The following is a 26,091-nucleotide window of genomic DNA, read 5'->3' as shown; positions in this document are numbered from 1 at the left end:
CCTGGCCCTTTATTGATTGTGGTTGGATTACTCTGTCCTGATTGAAAAAAAAATACAACAAAAATACTATTCAAAAAACAGCCTGAATGATTCACCACAGGTCAGCCTCTGCTCCACTTTGGTTCTTTGCCCAGGTCTAAAGATCACTTAACATTCTTCCAAATTCTCCAGGTAACACTTTCCATAATTCACTTTGTTGCATATGACTATCAAAGATTTAGAGCTAGAAGGGAACCTAAAAGGTTATACAGGCCGATCTCTTTATGTTACATACTATGAAACTAAGAAGGGGGCCCTGGCTAGCATCATGGCAAGGACTAGAAAGGAAAATCCAAGGAAGGATATAAGGAAGGAAAAGATCCAGAAGGGAAAACTCTTTGAAGAGTCCAACTTTCTGAAGATTCTCTAGGAAGGAAACCAAAACTATTTAGTGGGACAGAAGTCTAGGTCTCCCAGCCTTTCTAGGGTAGAGGGCTGAATTTTCCAGGTTGTTATCTAAGATTTTGCTTTTAAAAAATTAAATCCACTTGCTGACCATTTAGTAACAGCTGATTTTTCTAAATCAGGTGGCTATGAGTATTGTTTTAGTGAGTTCAGACCACCGTTTAGCTTAACAAGAAATCAAACCAGGAAACAAAACCTTCGTGTATAAATTGGGATTAAGAGCAGAACTGATGACTACCTCCCCTTGCATGTGGGAGAGGAGCTGACATATATCTTAAAGGCAACCAATCATACATATCGGTTATGCTATGGTGTGGGCTTTGTGCAGCCCCAAATCAGGGTTGCTCCCCACAATATACCCCACACCCACACAATAAATTTCTTTCCTGCATTCACAGATGATTATAGTTTCAGAAGCTTAACTAAACCAGAAATTTTTCTCCGCCAAGTACATCAACTGCTAAGACTGCACTAACTGTCCACCTCTAGTTATACATTATCAAAACCAGCTCAGCAAAGAGAGGTAGGTGAAATTGAATCCAAACTGGGCATAACTACTGCCCGTGTCACAGTTCCATCAAACCCACTGTCACCCACAGGAAGACAAGGGTCTATCCACTATTGTAGACACCACTACTGTGTGACAGGTGAATTTCACAGGGATCAGGGCTCTCTATCAAAAAACAATGTACATTCTGGCAATGAATCATAGTCTTAAAGAAACTATTGTTGATTCAGAAAAGTCTGGTCCTACATAGACTTGAGAATTAGGAAAATAGGAAGGTTAATCACAGATGTTTTCCATTTAAGATTAAAGGATAACTCCCATCTAATTTGAGATAACTGGAATGGCAACCATGAGGACTCTACTTTCTTATATCAATCAGTTTGGGTACAAGATAAATCTTATAGTTTAGTCTCTATTATAGAGTCCAATTTAAAAATACTTCTGACCAAAGTTACTTGGGAAGAAATTGCCATTTAAAGTAACCAATAGGGCTTCTCATAACAAAGTAATTTTTTAATACAGGGAATTTTATTGTTTTGCTATAATTATCAATACCAATTAACTGGTCCTGTCATCTACTATTCAACATTCTTGTTTGGTTTAACAGAATACTGCATTCATTTTCTTCTCTGGTGGAGGTCCACCACAGCTACAGAAAACAATATTTTAACAGGTCTCTTTAATGCCACTTAAAATATTTATTGATGTCTTTTGTTTTTATATCACAGTCATTTCTGAATATACTTTGTCCCCCCCCCCCCCCGCATGAGATCTTTCCTTGTAAAAAAGAAAATAGGTAATCAAAAATAATCAATACAATACTGTCTGGCATGATGGGATGGGCAACTCTCTACCCCTGAAGTTAGGCATCTCTTCCTTATTTTCACATTCCAATTCATCCTGCATAATACAATTAGATTAATTTTCCTAAAAACTTGGTTCAGTCTTGTAAAATTGAAAAAGTGGATTGAACCTGTTGGTGTTCAAATAACTTATCAGAGCGAAGAACAAATTCAAAGCAAGCTGCAGCTTTGAGGCTTGGGTCCTCTGGGTGGGGGTGGGGGTGGTCCAACTGCAGTATGAGCCTCCAGAATAATTCCTGAGCAGGCATCCCTGATCCCAATGAAGCTTACAAAGAAGCACTTTCCTGCTGCTTCGGGAGCTAAGGCAGCAGTATTTGTGTTATACTGAAAACAAAGAAGGTAAGTCCACAGACCTGCTGCACAGACCCAAACCCAGGTCAGGGACTTGTGATCAGTCAACAAGAATTTATAAAGTCTGCTAACTATATCAAGCACTATGTTGAGCTCTAGGAATTCAATACAAGCAGAGAACTATACAGTTCCTACCCTGAAGGAGCTTACATTCTAATTGGGAATAAGGGAGACAAAAGAATCCAGCATGGGGACATGGTAGACAAAGTCCTGATTAGAGTTGGGCCTGGGCACCTTTCAACCAGAGAGGAGGGCTTAGAGTGTGGTGACTGCTCCATAGAAGACACTAAAGAAATGCTGACAGGTGGATTGGAATGATGCCTATCATGCAAGTACCCAAAAAGCTAGAGTGAGGATGGTAAGCCATCGCCTTCTACCAGGAATTTTCATTACAAGAACTTCCCTGTGCTGCGGCTCCCAGACATCTGCTAAGATAGCTTTTAGATGTCTGCCCTACCAATGGATTAACCAATAAATAACCAAGCATTATTTCCTAGGTGCCAGCACTGGGTTGAATGTTGAAGATATAAAGTCCACCCCCACCCCTCCCTGCCTTAAAGGGCCTCACATTATAATAAGTAAGACAGTTACCGAATAGGGACACATAAGAGTCACCTCAGATGGGAACACTACAGGAGATGGGGGACCAGAAAAAGCTTCCTGTAGAGGGTGGCAGATGAGCTCAGACTTGAAAGAAACCAGGACTGCCAAGGGGGAAAAGGAAGGTAGAAGGCATTTGCAGCATGGAAGAAGACCTGAGCAAAGGCAAGGTGGGAAATAGAGTGCTACCTGTGAAGGACAGCAAATAAGCTAAAAGGTTGAATCACAGAATAGACTGTGGGGTGGGGGTGAAGATGGCTACAAAGAAGGAAAGATTACTGAATAATTAAATGACTAATAAGAGATTTTATATTTTGTCACTGGAGTTTATTACAAGGTGATAGGATGTAGGGTGCTGTGAGGTGGAAGATGTGACATGAGCCAAGATCAGCCCTGAGCTTTAGGATTGGGGTGAGAATAGACTGGAGGCAGGTAAAACCAATTAGAAGGCTGGGAATGTGACTATCAACTGGAGATAAGGGGAAGTATGTGAAAGAAGGTAGAAGCAGCAAGATCTGGAACTGATTAAATATGTGCAGTGAGACTAGGGAGTAGAGGATGATGTCAAAATTGCACACCTGAGTGACTGAGAACAGTGCTAGGGAACACACACAAAGGGGGCATGACAAAGAAGAAGATAGAAAAGGAGATGGGAATTTGGAAGTGGGGAGGGATTGGGGGGAAAGATAATGTCCTGTTTTACAAATGCTGAGTTTGAAATGTCTATATTACATCCAGTTCAAAATGTTTAATTGGAGATTGGAGTTTAGAAGAGAGTCTAGGGTTGGATATATAGATTTGGTTTGGTTTTTTTGCAAGTCAATGGGGTTAAGTGACTTGCCCAAGGTCACACAGCTAGGTAATTATTGCATATCTCAGGCAGGATTTGAACTCAGGTTCACCTGACTTCAGGGCTGGTGCTCTATCCACTGTATCTCCTAGCTGCCCTGGATATACAGATTTTAGAGTCATCTTTACTGAGAAGATAATTGAAGTCATGGGAGAGATAAGATCAACAAATGAACTAGTGTGGAGAAAAAAAAAAGAGAGAAGAGGTCTGAAATAGTCTTGGGGGAAAGCCACAGGTATATAAGGATGACAATTCAGAAAAAGAGATGGAGAAAAAATGGCCAGAAAGGAATTAGGAGAATTAATTAATACCACACAAACTCAGAAAAGATAGCAGTTGATCAGTGACGTCAAATACTACAGAGAGGTCAAAAAAGATGAAAACCAAGAAAAGGTCACTAAATTTGGCAATGAAGAGATCAGTGGTAACTGTAAAGAATAACAGTCATTAAGTGGTTTGGGCCCTAAAACTGGAGTTGGGTCCCCCTGAAGCCAGGGACCGCCTGGAGGCAATGAACCTAGAGTCTAGCCAAGAACCTTGGCTTAACAAACAGATCTTTCCTATTTCTGTTCATGACACAGTATCATCTTTGACTTTTCTTTCTCCAACATCTCCCACATCTAATCAATTGCTAAATTTTGTTAACTAAAATTTCCTAAACATGTCCTCTCTTTACCACTGTGACTGCCACAAGTAATTCAGGCCATCATTCACCATGGCCCAGATGATTTTTAATAACTTCCTAAATGAGTTTTTTGCTTCCATTTTCTCATCTTCCTAAGGGTTTGATCCCATCTCCAAAACTTTCTCTGGCTTTCTGAATAAATACAGACTTTTTCAGCTTGCATTCAGGGCTCTCTACAATTTGATTCCAATTTACCTTCTTATATTTATTTCATTCTATTTCTCAGTCTTCCTTTCTACACACTTCTCCATCATTTCCCAATCTTGTCTTACTCTTTCTGGAAGACTCCCCAAACAGCACTTATGAAGTTTTGCCTGATAGTTTCATTTTACACACACACACACACACACACACACACACATACATAGATATATGTATTTATACGGATATATGTTTATACACTCACACATACACATATAGATGTCTTCCCTATTAGATTTCAAGTTCCATGCAGAGGCTGAGACTATTCCTTTATATTTTTGGCATGCAGAACAGTCCATTACATATAAAATAATAATTGTTTAAGTGAATTAATAACAAAATCTAATAAGGAAGAATACAAGCATTTATCAGGCACCTACTATATATTAGACACAATACTAAGCCCTTTATAAATATCATCTCATTTGATTCTCACAAGAGCCCTGAAAGGGAACTATGATTGGCCCCATTCTAAGATGAGGAAACTGAGGTAGACAGCAGTTAAAGTGACTTGTCCAGGGTTACACAGTTATTGGGTATCTTAATGTGTGTGTATAAATATAGCTATAGATATAGATATGAATGCTGATCTTCCTGACTATAGGTCCAGAAATTTATTCACTGAGCCACAAAACTGTCTCATGCAAAGATTCAGAGGTAGGTTGTAAAATAAATAATTTTCCTTTTTAAAATAGAAAAAATACCAACTAGAATCTTATTGCAGCACATTTTGGGACTCATATTATCAGAACAAATATAGGTGAGAGTTTTATAATGAGATTCATTTCTTCAATAAATCCCACTGGCCAGGATCCAAGATGGAACCTGGTCTTATGGATTTATGTACTGAAAGGCTTCATGTTAACATGAAGCTCAGTGGATTTTCATCTGTCTGGAATGGTTTGTTCCATATCGTAGAAAGGCTTAAAGGCTGAACTAGTTACTTTTTCAGTGTCTTTGCAATTTCTTCCATTTAACAAAGCAGTCTCTTACTTTTAAATGTATAATTTGAAGTTTTCTTTAATGAATCAAATTAAGAAACAAATGACTGAATGCCATAGAATTGCATTTTCAAAATGAAATTCAGGTATTTTCTTTGCAAAGCAAGGAGGTTAAGTGACTTGCCCAAGGTCACACAGCTAGGTAATTATTAAGTGTCTGAGGTCACATTTGAACACAGATCCTCTAGCTACTCCTGTTTTTTTTTCTTAAAAGATATTGAGAATTGTTTTTTAAACTTGAATGAGTAATATTCTTGAAGGAAATCTAATACTTTCCAATTCATTACCATAAGCAACATCTAAACTCCAAATGTTAAATCATATGCCTATTGTTTGCAATTGTGCATATGAGTAAGAAATGGATTCCTGAAACTAGAGACTTGAAAAGGGCTCTCATGCAGAGAGATGCCAAAAATAATGATGACAAATGCACTGAGTATTTCCTCTGCTATAATATGGCTGTTAGGGCTATTCTGTGTGGGAAAGTTTAATTGTTTTGTGTTTTTTTTTTAACATGGGAAGTGAGGAATTAATTCTTCCAATTCACAGAAACTTAGCATAATCAGAAAACAGGTTTATGATTTATTTGCTGTCTAAGCATATAGCAAAAACTGTGGTTTTTGAGCTCAAAAGGATCATCAAGTACAGGGATTCTTAACCTGGGGTCCATGAAATTTTTAAAAATATATTTTGACAAAGTTTTTCATTGTAATTGGTTTCATTTGTCATCCTATTTTCTTTTATGCATTTAAAAGCATTACTGGTAGAAATCCCTAGGCTTAAAAGGTTCCATGAGGCACAAAAAGGTTAAGGACTCCTGATCTAGCATTAATATCCCTCTCTTCATCCTTAAAGATGTGGAAACTGGGGCTCCAAAAAGTTCAGTACTCATCTAATGTCACAATTTAATTCAATTCAATAAGTGCTGGCTGACCAGTCTACTATGTGCAAGGCAGATGCTGAGTAAATTACACATTACCTTGCCCCTCAGGAGTTGCCTAACTTAGCACCAATATACATGGAGCAAATGTATATTTCAAATGCAAGTGTAAAGCACTGCTGCTGTTGCTCAGTCTTTGTGACCCCATTTGGGGTTTTCTTTGCAAAGATCCTGGAGGGGTTTCCCATTTCCTTATCCAGATCATTTTGATAGATGAGGAAATGGAGGTAAAGAAGGTACAGTGACTTGTCCAGGGATGTACAGCTAGTAAGGACCTGGCATCAGATTTGAACTCAGAAAGATGAGTCTTCCTGACTCCAGGCTGGGCTCTCTAACCATTCTGCCTCCAAGTAGCCCAAAATATAAAGCACATTAGGGGATAGTTATTACATAACAGAATTACAAAATTTTATCAAAGCTCACAGAGCAGAGTTAGGACAAGAATCTCAGTTTCTGGAATGTTATACAGTTTTAACTGTAGCTTGCTACAAATAATTGATTCCAGTTATGCTTCATATCTGATCCTGTATCTTGAGGAGAGACCACAATTTTTAGGACTCAGAACCACAGAATCACAAAACTGTAATGGAAGCATCATGAGGTCAACAAGTTCAACTGCTAAGCACACACACATACACACACACAGCTGAAGGCCTCCAGGGGTTTGAAGTAACCCCAGGTGGTGCCTCTAGTTGTCAGGTAGCACTTCTTTCTACTCAATGGGATGAGGCTGCTTCTCTCACTTCATCCAGTTGCTTCTGATCCTGCCCAATGTCCAATGGGGGTAATCAGAACAAGTGGAATCCCTCATCTCTTTTTTCTCAGGGATGAAAGTTTTCAGTTGTCTCCACTCAACAGTCCAGATTTGAATTGACCAAGGCCCAGCCCAACAGGACTATCACCAGCCTCTCCTGTATGGACACAATGAATCTGGAACCTGCTACTTAACTATCTGGGGACTTTGGGCTAAGAGAGTTAAGTTCTCAGGGCTCTAGCTTACTCATCCATAGAATAAGGGGGTTCAAAGTCTCTGCCAGTGCTAAATCTAGGAACCAATGACCTCTTTAATGAAGTTCTTTGGTCTCATTTTTTGTCTGCCATGTTGAACAGTTGACTCTGATAAACTTACAATTCACTTACAAACTTACAATCTTTTTTCATCTTTACATACATTCCCCCATCCCATATTTATTTATATACAGACTTGATTTCCTTCTGTGATCCAAATGACAAATGATTTTATGACAAATAAAGACAGAGCAAGCATAAAAGAGATAAGTACCAAATGCTTTGGTGGAGGAAAATATCACTTTCAGTTGGGAAGATCAGGGAAGGTTTCATGGAAGAAGTCCTTTGAAGACAGATGGGGTTTGGGTAGAAAGACATTGGATAGAATGAAGGAATGGCAGGAACAGAGGCTAGGAAGCAGAACAACAATATATGTTCAGGAATGAATGAATATGGTTTGATTGTAAGGGAATAGCAGAAATGTCAGACTGGTACACCAAACAAGCTGGTAGAAGGTTTTGGAATGATGTCATGGTAATGATAGAACAACTTATCAATGAGGGCAAGAGAACAAACAGTCCCTATTCTTTTAGAGTTGGGAAACGGCAAGGAACCCAAACCCCACCTGGAAGAGAAATGAGAGCATTAACCTATGAGGTCTGGGTTCAATCCTGGATCTGCCACTTCCCCTCAACGTAACAATCAACTTCTTCAATCTCCAGGAACAAGCCTCAGTTTCCTCATCTGAAAATGGTGAGGGAAAGGGGGGAAGGGCAGGGAAAAGTAGGTCTAGGAGAACTCTGAATTTTCTTCTAGCTCTAATAGCTTATGACTAAATATACCATAGCCATACTCAAATGTTCACTGATACCATTTCCGATGAAATTTCTTGACTCTCTGGAAGGGAAAGGTCAAATATGTTGTATTGCTTCACTGTACAAAGCTCTGGCATATTCTGATTAGATCTCATGGTGAAGAAATTGTCTTGACTCTCCAGTGCTGTGTTAAGCTAATTTCATCAGTTATTTCAAGTTCCTATTGCTAGTAGTAGCTATAAAAAATATTCCTTTGGGAAAACGTTTACCAAATTTCTTTGGCTAATCTCAAATGACCCATAGCTTAACATGCTGCATGTTTCCTTGAACAGAGGCAGAAACAATATATAAAAGGAGGGAGCATAATCAATGTGTTAAAAGGATTCTCTGTGAAACAATAAATCAAGGGAATCAAGAATGACTTCTCATGGGAAGAAGTAGCTGAGTAGCACTGTGGATAGAGTCCCAGCCCTTGAGTAATGAGGACTCTGTAGCTCAAATCTGGCCTCAACACTTGACCCTTACTTAGTTGTGTGACCTTGATTCACATCTGGCCACTGGACCCAGATGGCTCTGGAGGAGAGAGGCTGGTGATTTAGCACAGCACCCCCCCCACACACATTCAAATCCAATTCACATCTTGTTATAGCAATAACCTCCTAAAGACATGTTCTTTGAGAATAAAGGGCTAACAACAACTGAAACCAATAGAAAATTCAGCGTGGATATATGCAAGGGTCTTCTGGAAATACAAGATCCCAACTCCAAAATAATAAGACAGAAAAATAATTAGTGAGAAGAATGAATAACTTTGTTTTTAATCAGTTAAACAGTATGTTTTGTTTTATTTTGATTACAGAACTGTACTGTCAATGAGAAATATTTTAGTGACTGTGGCTCTAAGTAGCTGGGGCGGGGGGACAGGAACCATAGACAAGAAGACCAGAAACAGTCAAGGCTTTGTGTATATTTTAATAAAATGGAGCAAACAAACTTTGAAATCACTGTCTGTTGAATTTGACTGGGTTGGCTCTACCTAATTATAGGGGTTTTTGCTTTAGATGTCAAGAAATCTGGGGTTGATATTCCCCCATTTTTTTCTCTACAGAGTTTATAAACAGTCAAAATTGTGCTCAACATTCAAATAGCCTTGATTATCACAGCAAATTCAACATGTTTAACCTGGAAGTCATTTATTTTATTATGAACACAAACATACTTCATTTTAAGTGATTCCGATGCCAGTTTGTATGAAGGATATTATATTAAATAGTATGCCAAATATTTAACACTTTCTAGCAAGCCAAAACACACATAAAGTATTAACTATTTTTACATGTATGTTCAGGTTTGCTATATCCTTCATCCTTACTTGTGCTTGTAAAACAACAGAAAACACTATCAGTTTCAATACCAATTGAAAACTGATTGAGTAGTATATTTGGTTATTCCTCTCTTAATTTCTCAATTTCCCAGGGCTCCATATTTTTTTAGGAACATAAGGAAATGTATAGTGAATAAACAATCTAACAAAGAATAAGGCTTTACATTTTTATGGCATAATACATATGTATATATACAAAGTTCCCTGGGTTTTGTAAATGCTGAATTTGACTTATTTCCATTTCCTCACTTATCCAACAGCCACAATAATTCATATTAATAAGCCATACTTATACACATATTTTCTACCCCTTTTCTCTCCTGATATTTTGATTTTAAAATGGTAAAATTATATGAGGATTTGACTGCCAACAGAAATAGTCTATATTCAGAATCAATGAATCAACAATCATTTAAAACTTAGCACTTCTATATGTACCAGACACTATGTTAAGATTCTGAAATAGAAATAAAAAAACTGAGATGCTTTGCTATGCTCAAGAAACTTACATTCTATTGGAAATACATGGAAAGAAAGCTGAATTTTTCAGCTACAGTTTCTCAGAGGTGAAAGAGATCTTAGTGGCCATTCAGTGAACCAACACGTGGCTAATAATCCTGTTTACGATGCACTTGGTAATTTCTGCTTCCTTTGCATTAGTTCTATAAAGCCTATATGGGGAACTATCAGAGAAAGACCCATCCCATTCCATCAATGGAAATTATTATTGATACCACGTTTAAAATAATGTTGATTATGAAATTCCAGCGAGAGGATTCTAGAAAACTCTCTTGTCTAGTAGAGAAGAGACATGAGTAGAGCTCATCAAACATCATAGAATCAGAGAAATAGAGCTAGAATAGTCATTTAGTCAAATTAATTTTTTTTTAACAGATGAGAGTGTCAGGGCTAGAATTTGAAACTGAGTTTTCCTAACTCCAACTATAACACTCTTTTCTCTGCCACACCACAATATCTTGGCTAAGTGAGGGAGCTCAGAACATGATGGGCATTCATGAAGTTCAGTATAGCTTTCACTTCTGCAAATATACTGAAAGCTAGAGATTGGGTGGGATACAGGCTTTGAAGCAGGTAGAAGAATCTGCCTTTGGAAGTTATGAGGGCAAGTTGCCACCCAAGCCTCCTCTGAGAAGGGAGCAAGGTCCAGATGATAGCCTGGAGAAGCCCAACTTTCCCCTAACAGGGACACCAACCTCAAGAAAACTGGCTGGCAAATTTACTTTGGGAAAACAGGATGGCTGCAAGGTGCTTGCAAAACATGAAGCAATTTGGAGGAATCACAGGGCACTTGTAAGTTCTTTAAAGAGATAACCCACACCCAGATATGAAAGTAGAAAGCAAGTTCTAAGAAAAGTGAGAAATTGTTAATCTGGCTCATTTGAATCTACCTTAACTAAATGGTTGTTTGTCTGATCCCTCCTCTAACCAGAAGAATTTGTAGTTGGCTAATTCCAAGGAGAAGAACTAAAGGATGTGTAATTAAGAAAAATCAAGGCTTGGCTCCAACTGCATTCCCCCTTAAGTCCAGAACTATCTATTTCAGTAAGAAGACAAGAGTTCTAAGTCCCTGTATGTGTCCTTGCATTATCAGCAGGAATAGGCTTTAAAATCATTGAAAGGTTGTGAGCATATTATAAAGAGGGCAAAGAAAAATAATCAAGAAGTTGGAGACTGTTGTCCTTTTCTTTAGAGAGTTAAATGAGAGAAACTAGGTGAAAAAGGATAGAGAAATTAATACCAAAGAGAGAAGAACTATGTGAGATGGGAGCCTGAAGGTGGGAAACATGGGGCAACATGGACCAAGGAAGAGTCTATGGAGGTTTATCACTCAGTAATGCCTTTCCTACCTTTCCTACCCCCATATCCCAACACATCAGAAAGTACCGTAATATACATCTTAAGAAAGATGCTCTTTCTGACAATTTACTGACTCTTTGATGTTCCAGGAGACACATAAATCTCCATGCTATTATAGTCTGAGAAGTCTATGTGGAAAAGAAACTTCAGTTATTGGGGAATTAAAAAGTGGTGTATATTTAAATGGAATCAGATCTCTAGTTTTTAGTAGTTGAACACTGAACATCTGTTGGAACAGCTTAGATTTGGAAACAGCTCCATGGCACATGGGAGAGGAAGTCATAATGATCTCACTGGAAGTGCACAGGACACTGAGGGTCAATTAGGTACAAACCCCAGGGGGCCTCAGTGGTAGTCTTTATTAAGGCAAAGAGGTATTAACATCCTAGAGAAAATGAATGCAAACTAATATAAGATGAAGCTGGGATATGTGAAAATCCTCAGGGGGCAGGCTAGGTGGCACAGTGAATAGAGCACTGGCCCTGGAATTAGGAGTACCTGAATTCAAATCCGGCCTCAGACACTTAATAATTAACTATCTGTGTGGCCTTGGGCAAGCCACTTAACCACATTGCCTTGCAAAAACTGAAAAAAAAAAAAAGAAGAAGAAAATCCTCAGGGACCAAGAGTGACCAGCACATTAAAAAGCAAATTATGGTATATACCAAGAGGCAAAATCAAAGTCTTTAAATTTTCTCTATTTCTCTTTATTACAATAAACCTCAATATTCTCCAAGGTGAAAAGGTAAGCCATGCCTTCTAGTGTCCTAGAAGGGCTATGTCAAATCTAGGAAGGATTGAATGGTCTAGGCATGGGAGAAATAATAAAAAATTAGGTACTTTGATGATGATGGGAAGTTGAAAGGGCATGATAAAGAGCAAGCACTCACTGAACATGTACTTTGGCAAAGCGCAGGAAGAGCCTCAAACACTGTGATTCATAGTCCCTGACAGTGAAGAGTTATATAGTCTAGTTTTAAAATAAGACATATACACACAAAGTTAAATAAAAACACTAAATATAGTGGCAGAATGATGTGGTGGGCAGGGGTCTAACCTGAGAGTCAATAGAGGCTTGAGTCTTACTTCTAACAAATACTATAATGCTGAATAAGTCACTTAAACTCTCAGGATGGAGGCAGCTCTCTGGGTCAGTGGAGTAAGTTTACTCTCCAGGAACTACCCATACCACAACACAGGTGCAGGCAAAAATTGTTATTGTTAATTAACATACGGAGAGAGCATTAGAGATTGTCAAGTCCTTTATATATATAACTTCATTAGATCAGTAATTGTACCAAAAAAGACCACAGAGAGGATACCATTAAGTGTCAAATGAATGGTATAAGCAGTAAGTGTTACAAGGTCAATGATGGAGAATCCTTGTGGACCAGAGTCCAGAGTCACAGGTGACTAAGTAAGAATGAGCCGTATTCCCCTACTCCAGAAAGGTTGAGACATGTCTCATCCAAATTCTGTATGTATCCATCCCAGCACCTACCTGAGTGCTCTGCCTATGTTTTCTATTTTACTTAAGGTATTTACTTAATTGAAGGAAGGCAGTGGAAAAAGAGAAAACATCCAAGCAGAAGATAGAACCTGGTGAACTTCCACATATTAAGCTGGAAGAAGAGGATAATGAAGGGAACTTAAGAGAAGTCAGAGAGCTAGGAAAACCACTGACACTTCTTCATGATACCTATTTCTTAACCAAATAATATCTGGAAAACATATAATAGGATATTGTGGATTATTCATGAATAACCACCTTGGGGGAAAAAAATACAGACCATTTCTAAGCTGACTCAACCTGAAACAGCATCATTACTAACCTTTGGATATCAACTTCAAGAATTCTTTGAATGTTTTAAAAATATCCCTGCTTTATATGGATGGACAAACTCAAATCAACGAAAGGTCAAATGTCCCTCCCAAATCCACTGTTAATTCAGCATCAAGATGGAAAAAAAAACAAATTCAACTAAAATAAAAAAAAATTTTAAACCTTACCAGGATATTGCTAGCTAAAAATATCTTTTCTTTCTCTCTATTCTTAATTAATCAATAAACATTTATTCAGCACTTACTATATGCAGTTCTCATATTGATACTCCAGTTTTTTGCTAGATTTTCTACTAGATTCCAAACTGATTTAGAGTGGGTATTGTGCTTTATTTATCACTGCATCTCAGTGTAATGATGCTTTATGCATACTTTCAGACAGGTGATGAAGAAGCCAGGAAAAAAAGAGAGTCAAGTTGAAGGACTTCTGGTTCTGGAAAAAGGCAGTACATGTAGTTTGTGACATATAAAATTTGTGGTGTCTAAAAGTCATCCCCAAGAGATTTGCAGGAACCAATTAAACATTTTGCTTAAGAGAAAAGGACTACATAATATGACTTTGGAAATCACTCCAGTAGAGTTGAGAACTAAAGACAAAGAAGGCAGGAGATTCCTAAGAATTTAGGGAGGGATGAGAGTAGAATACAGAGAGAGTGGGCTTGGTATAGAATCACATGATTCACCAGGATCTACTGATGTTGATTATCTCTAACTTTTCTTATTTTTAAATCCATAAGACTTTTAAGACTTGAGTCTTACAGTTTCTTAATTCCTTTCTTTGCTCGCTTAGAAAGTCTCTGATAGGGGCAGCTAGGTGGTGTAGTGGATAAAGCACCGGCCTTGGAGTCAGGAGTACCTGGGTTCAAATCTGGTCTCAGACACTTAATAATTACCTAGCTGTGTGGCCTTGGGCAAGCCACTTAACCCCATTTGCCTTGCCAAAAACCTAAAAAAAAAAAAGTCTCTGATACTGTGATACCACCAATCTCAAAATTTATGTCTTTACAGGATAAAGGCGGACTACTGGAATAGAATTCATGAGCTTGGTTATGCTTTATTTCCTCACAGTTAATACCCCTCACAGGTCTATGTATTAGAGAAAGAACAATGAACTTAGAGTGGCATTAACAAACACCAGCTCCCCATTGTGAGTACTGGTGTGGGGAAGTAGCAGTACCAGCTTCAAAGCGCTGTGGACACACAAGCTATTGTGTGGACCCAAAGACAAGTACTGGAATCTCCCTCCTTAAGCCATCCTTGTTATCCTTTGTTGATGTCTCCATGAAAAGGGAGTCCCATGGACATTTATACATGTACTTTGTGAAAGACCTCTTCTCCATACACATGTATTAAGCATCTGCCACACACAAGACACTGCTAGGTGCTAAGCTACAAACACAAATGAAGCTGTCCTCCACCCTAGAAGAACTCGGCCATCTCACCATCCACAGGCTGGAATAAACAAGTTTGGTTTGGAAATGATGGGAAACTGAATCTGTAATTATTTCCTCATCTTCAGTGTGGTGGTGATGGGGGAGGGTGGCAGTAGAGTTGGGGGAATAATTAGTTAGCAAGTGATTAAGCAATCAGAACATCCACTCCTTTCCTTTTTTGGTTGTTTTGTTGCTAGTCAGTCATGTCCGAATCTCTGCAACCCCATCTGGGGTTTTTCTGGAGTGATTTTTCATTCCCTAAGAAAAATGTAAGGTCCTTGAGGGAAAATAATATTTAGATTATAGAGCCTAGCACAGAGGGATTAAATTTAAAATGTTTGTTGAAGTGGGGAAAAAACCCAACAGACTTTGTGTACAAAATTGTGATTTGACCAAATGAAGTCTAAGATCTCTTTTTAGCACTAAATTTTATATCACATATAAAGAACTTTGAAAGAAAAAAAAGGAAATAACTTTCCAACTATAGCACTTCTAGATCCATGGAACAATAGACTCAAAAAACTATGCTCAATGCCAAGAAAGATGAAGATTAAATTATAGTTAGCTGATTTAGACCTAACACTAAGAGTCATATCACTCTTGTATAAAGTAAAACCTGGGGTTTCCCTAAACTAGCACCAAACTCTAAATGGAAAAAATTAAGCAAATTATGCCATAAGAATAAATGCTTATTCTTGTAGCAGAAAAGCATATCACCCTAAGGCTGAGCTGGTCAAAAGTCAACTTGACATTTCTGGCAGGTCTGTATACACACACACACACACACACACACACACACAGTAAAGTTTCTATTAATATTCTAGTGGTTGTATCATAGTTACCACATGATCAGATGATCAGATATCTGACAAGTGCTTTTTACTAAAGGAATCAGTTAATCCACAAGCATTTATTAGGCAGGTACTGTGTCAAAGGTCCCCAAATCTAGGAACTGGGATTTACAGTAACAAAAATGAAATAATTCTCACCCTCAAGGAACTTCTTATATATCAAGGGAAATATAAAAGATATAGATGTGTACACAAACACATACATGTGTAAGGAGGTTGGTAAATTAGGTTTGGAGCCAGATTGTGGTGAGTTTTAAATGTCACAGGAAGACAATTTCTGAACAAGATTAAGATATAAGATTTCAGAAGGAGAAACCTTAGAGCTTATGTAGTCCAATTCTTTCATTTTAAACACAAGGAAACTGAGGTCTTCTGAATACTCATGTATATCCAAAGGCATTCATGAGAGTTTTGGCTTCATCTTTCTTTCCTCAATTCTCTAATTTGACTTGTAAACAGTCACAAGAAGGACAAGCATGGCTGGGTTTACTGTCCAGAACAGCCCACACACCTCTCTAACCTAACATGTTTCAGAATGTGCAACATTTCCTATCCAAGGTTTATTTAAGTTGGGATCTTATTAGGATTTTTTTTTTAAAACAACAAAAAGATGTTTGCTTTCTTTGCAGGTTTTAATACAGATTGATCTAGTAGGATATTTCATACCTGGCTCAGCAAAAGGTACATCAGCATCTGAACTAGCCTATATTCTGAAACTAACAGTCCAACACTTAGTACTGACACACTATTAATTTTTTCATCATTGAATAGGATCGAGAAAGGAGTCTATTTCTACTATAGTTTGAAATCAGGGACTTCCACTGTGTTCTGAGCATTCTGTTGGACACTGAAGGTTATAGTAGACATCTTTTAACTTTAAAAAGCATTTTATGGTTATACATGTAGAACCTATATTAGATTGCTTGTAGTTGGAAAAATAAATAAAATATTTAAATTAAAATCATATTAACTAATGGGGACAAACAAGATAACACATTAAAAAACCACAAACACAAAAAAATATACAACTTGCAACAATAGTGCAAAGATAGAATTATACTCTTGGTGGTTGGAAATGGTACAATAACATGAAACCATTTAAAAAAAATTTCCTGACCTTCAGTGAATATTTAGGTTTTTCAGTGGTAGTTACTATGAAATAATTTGCTACTACAAGCATAAATATCTACAATAATGCCTAACGACCAATCTATATAGATCCTTTCTTTATCTCTTCTACTAAATTTTCACAAAGTAATTGTTCCTTGAAAATTATATGTTTTTCAAATGTTCTTTATCAGGTCTAAGTTAATTAGTTTTATTAAATCTTTATCTAAATGCTAGGATTTAGAGATATAAGATTTCACTGCAGCTGTATAGAGACAGCCTTAATCTAATCAATCTGAAAGCCTTACTTAAAATTTTTTTATTAAAATGTCATTATAGTGAAAACTTTCTGAAGCATGATAGCTCCCTAGATTAGGCAACATAAACAAGCTATAAGGAACTCCTATAAATACTTAGTTAAGGAAGAATACAACTTAAAGCTGTCTAAATAAAGCAGATTTACATCATCCTTAAAAGGTTGTACTGTTCCTCATGGCACAGGGTTTTTCTTTTCAGTTAACACCAGAGACAGCATTTTTACAAAAAAACATAAAAAAGGTGTTTAGGTTTACAGGCCAGGCCAAAGTTGACTTTTAAAAAGATGATATAGACAAATAGTACTAAAATACTGTTAGTATTATATTACTAATCACTAAATTATTATTAATAACCATAAAACAGTACTATGATATAGAACTAAGGGCTAAAATACTGTATTATTTATGATATCTAAAATACAACATTATCATGAATACTCCAGTTCAGGTATATTGTATCTACAGTATGAGAAAATGTGTTATAAATTCTAAACAACTATATTATAAATAAACTATTGGAAAACGCCAAGCTTATCATTTGGAGCTTATAAAATAAGAAGGATAAGAAAGATCTAAGATAACAAGTCAGAAGAATGTGAAACTTTTCTTATCACTACTGCTATTCCTCATCTTACACAGAACTAAACATTTCTGAAAATACACAATCATAATTGAGTGCTGGAATTTTTTAAATCTTATTCTAACATGAATGAGGATAATGTTTTAAGACAATATACAAATCTACCCAAATGGTCATTTGAATGCTATAAAAAATTACCCTAAGGAGCTTTGGATTGAAAAAAAACCTGATATAATTCATAAAATATAAGTTTCCGCTTACCATTTATGTTTATTGCTGGCAAAACTATTGACATCTTTGGCCTTGTGGTCTTGTTATGAGTGGTAGCTGGTAATAGCAGGTGATCCTAAAAAAAAATGCCAGGGAGAAATGTGTTATTTTAGACAATGAGATTTAAAGCTAAAATTAGGAGTTAGCATTCCTAATACATGCATCCTATTCAAACTTCTAAATTTTGTTTTTTAAATTCTGAACACCAAATAATGATAAACACCAAATAGGACTATTACCATATAAAAAGGTAAACAGAAAATGTATATATTACATAGTCTTGAATTTTAAAAAAATAACTTCAATATGTTACTATTAAAGATATTCTATGTTCACTTACACATTTTTGAAAATGCTTTAATGGTCCTTCTTAATTCTTTTTAATGCTGCATCCTTCTCATTACCTTCCCTCTTTCAAAGCAGAATCTATTTAACATTGGCTTTACATTCCCATCAACTAGCATAGTGCCTAGTATACAAAAAGTATTTAATAAATGCTTACTGAGTTGAATGAAACAAATACATTTCAAAAAAGGGGAAAACAAAAAAACTCTCATGAAGGAAGTGACTTCTTTAATTTAAGCCAAGGTAGCTATTCTCAGATTTTAATTATATTTCCCTCATTAAACTTGTCCTAGAAATCATAAATCTTTAAAGAACTTCAGGTTATCAGAAAATTGCTAATGTCTAATAAACAGTTCTAGATGTGTCTTTCTTAAATTAAAATAAAATGTCATAGCAACCCTATAAATCAGTAAAAAATACCTCTGCTCTCTAACTGCAATTCAATAATCAGTTATTTAATACTCAAAGGATACAGAAGCTAGGTACTAATCTTTGGCCTATATTTTAAACAATGTATACAATTCCTGATTTTAAAAAAGCTTAGAAACTAGTAGAGCAACTAGGACAAATATGTAATCAAGAGAAAAAAATATGAATGTAATATACCTTGCAATACCAATGTATTGACTTTGGCCTACTGCTTTCTGCCACCCAACTAGGTCTTGAAATACCCAAACTAAAAATCAGATGGGGTATAGGGGGTGTGAAAATACATACATACATACATACATACACACACATACATATATGTATATACACATAGATATGTATATATAATATGTATCTGTATGTATGTTCATATTCTAAGAGAGATACAACAGATGAAGGTTCCCAATTGTTTGGCTTAATCTACATATCTTTCTCTTTAGTAATGTGGATAATCCAAAACTGTAAAAATGATGAGGATTTTATCATTTTTAGGGAAATCAGTTTAATTGAGCCAAACTGGAATTTCACAGATTTGACTGACGTTCTATTTGCTAATATCTCATTCAATTATTCATTCCTTCAACAAAGATTTATAAATGATGATGACGATGATGACAATGATGATGCTCATTAAAAAAACAATTAAAGGCTTACCACATACTAGACACGATGCTAAATACTAGAGCTCCCATTATATTTGAGATTTAGAATGTATGAGAGTAAAGCAAATGATACAAATGTGAGATACAGAGAACATCTAAGAAGGTAGTTTTCATGTATAGCATAGTTTTTATTGTATTATGTTATAGAAATGTTTGTTCCACAAATTGAAAAAAGATATGGAAAAAACCTAGATGTTCTAGAATGTTTATGGCAGCTCTCTTTGTGGTGGCAAAGAAGTAGAAATTGCAGGGATGTTCACCAATTGGCTGAACAAGTTGTGGTATATGATTGTGATGGAATACTGAATGAAGTACTGTAAGAAATGATGAATCCAATGATTTTAGAAAAAGTGGAAAAACTTGCGTGAAATAAGAAAAAAATGAGCAGAACCAAGAGAACATTCAATTAGTAACAGCAATATTGTTTTAAGAATGACTTTAAGTGGATAAATTATTTTGTCTATCATAAATACTCAAATTAACTAGAAAGAACATATGAAGATAGATGTTACCTGCATTCAGGGAAAGAAATGACAAATAGAACATGTGCAGAATAATTTTACCATATATACAGATTTGCTGTTTCATCTACAATCATCTTTTTATGTACTATGTTATGGAAATGTTTGTCTCATTTAATAAATTAAAATTTTAAAAAATATTTTTAAAGTGCAGGATGTCAAAAACATATTGCCATTAAGGCACATTAAACATCATTACTGCTTGTACTTTATGTGGTTTAAGGCAAAATTATCAATCTGAAATTTTCACAAATTTCTTAGGAGTGTTTTAATGAGAAAAAAGAAAATTTGTTAAAGTCATTCTATCAGATTCTGAGGAGAGTGGCAAGGGACTTCTTGACAAAAAGCACATTGTGAAATGTAAAGATCACATAACCTGGGATATTTTGTAAGACACCACATTTCAAACAAGAAAAGAAATATAACTTCCTGTTCTTGATACTAAGTTGCAAGATTTTGACTCCTATAATTTAAATATAATTTTAAACTCTTAAAATTAGATGGGAAAACAATTGCAAAATACAATTCCTCCCCCTAGTTTCTTACATCTTTGAGTCAGTGACAGAGGCAAAGTTCAACAAAACCCAAATTTAAGAGCATTGGTAAAATAAACACAATTAGGTATCATTGGTCATGGGTTAAGGATAGAGTCAGACTTAATGCTGCATTTCCTGCTGAGATCTAGGTCCCAGTAAAAAAAAAAAGTCATTTATAAAAATATCAGTTTATGAATATTACATCTTTCTCCATGAAATTTCAAAGTAGTTATTAAAGGAAAAAAGAGCAAGAAAACAGGAGTTTTTAAAAATAAAAACAATCATTTCTTAAATATATATATTATATATATATATATATACATATATATATGTAAATATGTAATTAACATAGTCAGGTAAATGTATCAATAATTAAAGTTTTACAAACCAGAAAAGATTTATTTGATTTATGGTATTCACAAATTTTGCATTCTGCTCTCGACTGCTCTGATGAGCGAGTTTTTCACCTTATCCTATGATTTGGTCTCTACCTCACTTCCTAGGCCATTTCCAAACCACGTGCCCATACAAATACCATTCATTTCCCTTTATAGTTCTTCTAGGGAAGCTATCTTCCCTAATTTGAATGTAAACTCCTTGAGGGTAAGAACCATGTTATTCACTTGCCACTTTAGCACAAAACCTAGCCCAAAGTAATCATTTAATAAAAGCTGATTCCTTCATTCCTTTCAAAAGTCCCTGAGGGCTAAAGCAAGCAAAAATAACCTGGGGCAGTAGGACTACCCTGGAAAAGTTATATGAGGGAAAGCTTGCACAGTACAGGCTCATGAAGTACTCATCTCATATAAACTACATTTAGGTTTTTAATTTCCTAAGTGCTGGCTTGTACTTAGGAAAAGAAAAAAAAATTATTTTAGTATATTAAAGTGTAATGTGGAGGTTTCCATTTCCATTCCCTTTTTACAAGGAGTAAAATTCTAAAAGTCCAGAGGTAGTATATAGATTCCGAGTATCTTAGATAATCTCTTCAGATGTCTTGAGCTCACTTCTTTTAGATGGATGAAACTCTGTATAGGCAGTGATATCCTTAGAAACAAGCCCAGCTAGATTTGTGTTAGCAATTAATCAATAAGTACTTACTATGTACCTGATAGGTACTCTGGCATCAAAAGATGCAAAATGGCACATATTCAAATTAAATGGTGTGGAACAGACTATGAAAAATGCAGACTATAAGTACTGGAAAGAGTTCAAAGAAGAGAGAGATCAATAAGGGTTGTTATATTCAGGAAAGGTTCCAATATGGCTCAGAGAATATTTCTTATGATATAAAGCCAAATTTCATTTAATCACCATGTAACACACACTCCCCTTGATATTATATTTTCTAATTTTTTCCTTTTTATACTTGAGTATAATATTAATGCACTAGGAAAAGAAAACATTAAAAATTTCATTCCATTATTAAATGGTTGGCCAAACATAATTAAGGCATGAACTTTTAAAGATGAGAAACAAAACTACACAAAAGAGATTAAACAAGACAGTATTCTGGTCCTGTTTCAAGAAAATGTCACCAATCACCAAATAAAATCTTTAGATTAAGTTTGAATACTCCAAGATGTCATCAGGGACTAAATTGAATGAATCAGTATTAAAATCAGTGAGGACAGCTAGGTGGCCCTGAATTCAAGAAGACCTAAGTTCAAATTCAGCATATATGTGTGTGTGTGTGTGTGTGTGTGTGTGTGTGTGTGTGTGTGTGTGTATACACACATATATATATATATAATTGCCTAGCTTATGTGACCTTGAGTATCACTTAACCCTATTGCCTTAAATAAACAAAAAATTTTAAAAATAAAAATCAATGGTTACTTAGTTACTTTTTAATTGCAACATTTAGATAAGAATATCAAAATATTTCACTCTGGAAACTAAGCGTGAGATAAAAGGTTGTGAATATTTGAGCATGAAAAGATTGGCAATTTTTTTCCCCACTAAAGACTGAGTCTCCTCATCTTATCCAAGCAAGAAGTGCAAGGGTTTTCTCACAGGTTTGATGCCACCACTGGATCAGCATGGGAACTTTGATCTACTGTTTTCAACTAGGGTTAGAATGACTCTCCCCAGGCAACCTGGTGGTCCCTACTTTAGGGACTTACCACACAGATCTCATACCTTGATAAAGACAAAGATTGGCATTGTCTATTGGAACTCAATTCCAAAGCTCAAGAAATCATCTGTATTCCCAGCAGAAGAGGCTATAAGCACACACCATGCCATTTTTATTGTGCCCTCAGTGCCCTTTTCTAGAATATTCTGAAAAAAAGTTGAAATTTGATAATCTCAGAGCACATCATTTAATTCTATAATATTTAACAAATGCATATTTTATGCAAAGCACTGTTAATTATTCATACAAGAAATGTCCCTAATTTCATGACACATATACAGATAACATCAATACTTGTATTAGAAAGATGCAAAAATGAAGTGCCATAAGAAGTCTGTGGGCATTATCAACTGGAGTACATGAGGAAGAGGCTTCATGGAGAAGGTGACATTTGAGTTACTTTAAAAGATAGGCAAAAATTTAATGAGAGGAAAAGGTAATTGGAACAGTATTAGTAAAGAAAGACATATCTGCAGGACATTTTCAAGAGACAACCTACTTTTAATGGAACAGTGAACATGTGGAATGAAATATGGGATTAGGGTGGGGAGAGGGGTGGAGTCCAATTGTCTAGGGCTTGAAATGCCAGTTTGAAAACCCTCACACACAGTTGGCACAAAGCATTTGAGAGTGAATATCACTACATTTTTACCTGAATGAGGGTTATTGTGGCAGTATTGTAATTAAATATTAAAACGTATGTTCGTTTTGAGTTTCTGGTCAAATGATGAAATGATTCATCTGATTATTTGGAAAACTAAAAAGTTTAAAATTGAAAAAAGGTTGGCATTCACTTCCTCTGAAAAGTCATGACACATATTTCTTTAAATACTGTCCCGATATCATAGGATTTAGACCTGAAAAGAACCTTAGAATTAATCAAGTCCAATCCCTTTATTTTACAGTTGAGGAAACAGTCTCTAAAAGATTAAGTGACCAGAGTGAAGAGTCTGCAATAGGCCACTCAACTAAGCATGGTCCTAAAGTGTCTACCAAGCAGCTCATTGTATGGGAGATAAAAAATTCAGATAAAGCCAGGTCCTGTCCCCATGAAACTGAGAATCTAGTAAGGAGAATACTACACAAAAACAAGCAACCATAATACAAAATGATTCTTGGTGCATCATAACAGAAGCAGCAAACCAAAACTCTGGACAGCCAAGGTTGGGCTGTGACTTATCTGAGTGACTGAAGAAGGTCCTATAAATTCTACTGTACAGTGATAACTCCTCTGAAGAATGTCTTGGAGCTCCAAGACAGATCATTCAAAAATCTGTTTTCAAAGTAACAGAGGGGCCCAGGCTTAGACCTAGACAAACTCTGGTCCAACTCCTTTGTGGTAGAGATGAGAGGGGAGACAATGTGTTCAGTCACACAGGCAGCAACAGAGTCTGCATTGGAACCAAGACCCTCGGACTTTAAACCCTTCTTTTTTTCCACTCATTTCACTATGAAAATGACATCACTCCTTGTTTCAGCAAATAGTTCTAGTCTCCTCAGAGAAATGACTAACTGTGCCAGATTTAATTTAAGCTATGTTTCTGTCCTAGAAAGTTTTTGTTCTTTAAAAATATGCCATCTCACACACTGCCTTTCTGGTCAAAGACTAAAATAAAGGACATTTCCTTTTTCAAATAAGATGGGGAGGAGAGTTAAAGCAACAATACTAGGTAACTCCCTGGCTTTTAAAAATTATTCAACTGCAACCACTAAACTCTGCTGATTTTCCAATTTTTTAGAGAAATTGTTGAATTGAGTCCAATTCTGTCCATTCACTGAAGCAATGGCAATTAGAAATTTGAAATCACACAAAAATCTGACATCCTGAAAATAAAGTTTGTGGAGGCAGTAAAATTAAGTAAATTGTGACTATAAAAATATCATTAAAATTTTCTGGTCTAGAGCTTCCCATCATATTAAAAACACAAGCAAAATGCATTACTCATCCTTGATTTGGAAATAGTTAACATAAATACTAATATGAATGTACTACTTGTGTCATTAATGTATGCAGTAAAACTATAAACCAATAAAAGAAAACTTACAAGCTTGCATCTGTTCCATTAGTATGTGTCAACCAAGGGAAAAATAAATCAAAATTATTACTGCACAGCAGATGGCCACATACTGAGCCAAGGTTTACACTCTGACAGAATGTCAATTTTGGCACTCACCTCAAACCTGATAGCCCTGGCAAGGTCATCAGAAAAAAAAAAAAAAAAACAACAGCCTGAAAACACCATGTGCAAGGGCAATGTCTGTGTTAAAGCTTTGGGGTCCTCAGCAAGCCCTACAGTGTTTCTTTAAATTAGATTCAACAATCAGAGGTTTTCCCCTATTTACCTACCAAGAGAAATGGTTATGTAAGCCAACCTATTTCGGCTGGCTCTGTGTGTGTGTGTGTGTGTGTGTGTGTGTGTGTGTGTGTGATTTATAAAAACAAGAATAATAAGAACTAATACTTAGATGGAGCTTTAATGTTTGCAAAATGTTTTTAAATGCAATTTCATTTGAGCCTCATCTCTCTATAGTAAAATACTACAAGTATTATTATTCTCTACAGAAGGAAAATGGAGCTCAGAAAATTTGCCCATGTTCACAGAGTTGTGTTAAAAAAATCTAATCTATATTTGACTTGACAAGATTTTTTTCCTTGTGATCAAGATAAATCACAAAACAAGACAAAAATAAATCTATAATAAATCCTTATGTTAAAAAGATATTTATTATTGATTTACCTCACCCCAACATATGAGGCAATAAAAATCTACAACTTTGTTAACTATAAATAGAACTTATTCAAGGGCCCAAAAATAAGTTTGAGATAAGTCAATTAAAACCCTGAAACTTGTTATAAATCATCATTTCTTTGAGTGCCAATGATGTGACAATCACAAGAACTATCTTTTTGTTTGTTTGTTTTGTTTTGTTTTGTTTTCAAGACTTGCCCAAGATCACATAGCTAGGTAATATTAAGTGTTTCAGTTCAAATTTGAATTCAGGTCCTCCTGACTCCAGGGCCAGTGCTCTATACACTGTGGACCTAGGTGCCCCCAAGAAATATCTTAAGGATAAAGATCAAACAGAAGATGCATCAAGAGTTTAACTATGTAAGTGTAGGTCACACAATATTTACAAGATGTTTTACTTCAGAGAATTCATTCTACTCTTGACTACTGGTAGGAAGTGGATTTCCTGAGGATTAAGCTATATAGCACACAACACACCCAAAGTCATGGGCCACAGGAACTCATCTAATTCATTGGGAAAAGAAAAATTTGAAAATACTAAAAGGGAAAATTTAACTATGGATTTTGAAAACTGTTTTTAAAAGCAAAACATTTTCAGTTTTTGGATGTGTGAACAGAAGTGATACAACACTCCTTGCTGGCACATTTCCTGAGACTGTGGTTCTCCATGAATTTATAAATTCCTGAGCAAAGTCTCTGCCAGGAAGGTGCAATCCACACAAGTGATACAGTTTGGCAAAAATGAAGCATAAGACATAGTTAGAACCACAGAAAGCTTCTTGT

General features: G+C 35.9%; 1 protein-coding gene across 5 annotated transcripts in view; it reads right to left on the bottom strand.

Annotated features, from left to right (window-relative positions):
• ATF6 (activating transcription factor 6) overlaps nt 1-26,091 on the bottom strand; it is a 281,713-nt gene that overhangs the window by 109,451 nt on the left and 146,171 nt on the right. For all 5 annotated transcript variants that reach the window (XM_074221840.1, XM_074221841.1, XM_074221842.1 and 2 more), the window contains one exon: nt 17,920-18,004. In XM_074221840.1, the coding sequence (XP_074077941.1) occupies nt 17,920-18,004 (85 nt within the window). The remainder of the gene's footprint in view (nt 1-17,919; nt 18,005-26,091) is intronic.

The sequence above is a fragment of the Macrotis lagotis genome, chromosome 2 (genome assembly GCF_037893015.1).
Source record: "Macrotis lagotis isolate mMagLag1 chromosome 2, bilby.v1.9.chrom.fasta, whole genome shotgun sequence".
Taxonomy (NCBI): Eukaryota; Metazoa; Chordata; class Mammalia; order Peramelemorphia; family Peramelidae; genus Macrotis; species Macrotis lagotis.
This window is presented reverse-complemented; position numbering and strand designations above follow the sequence as displayed.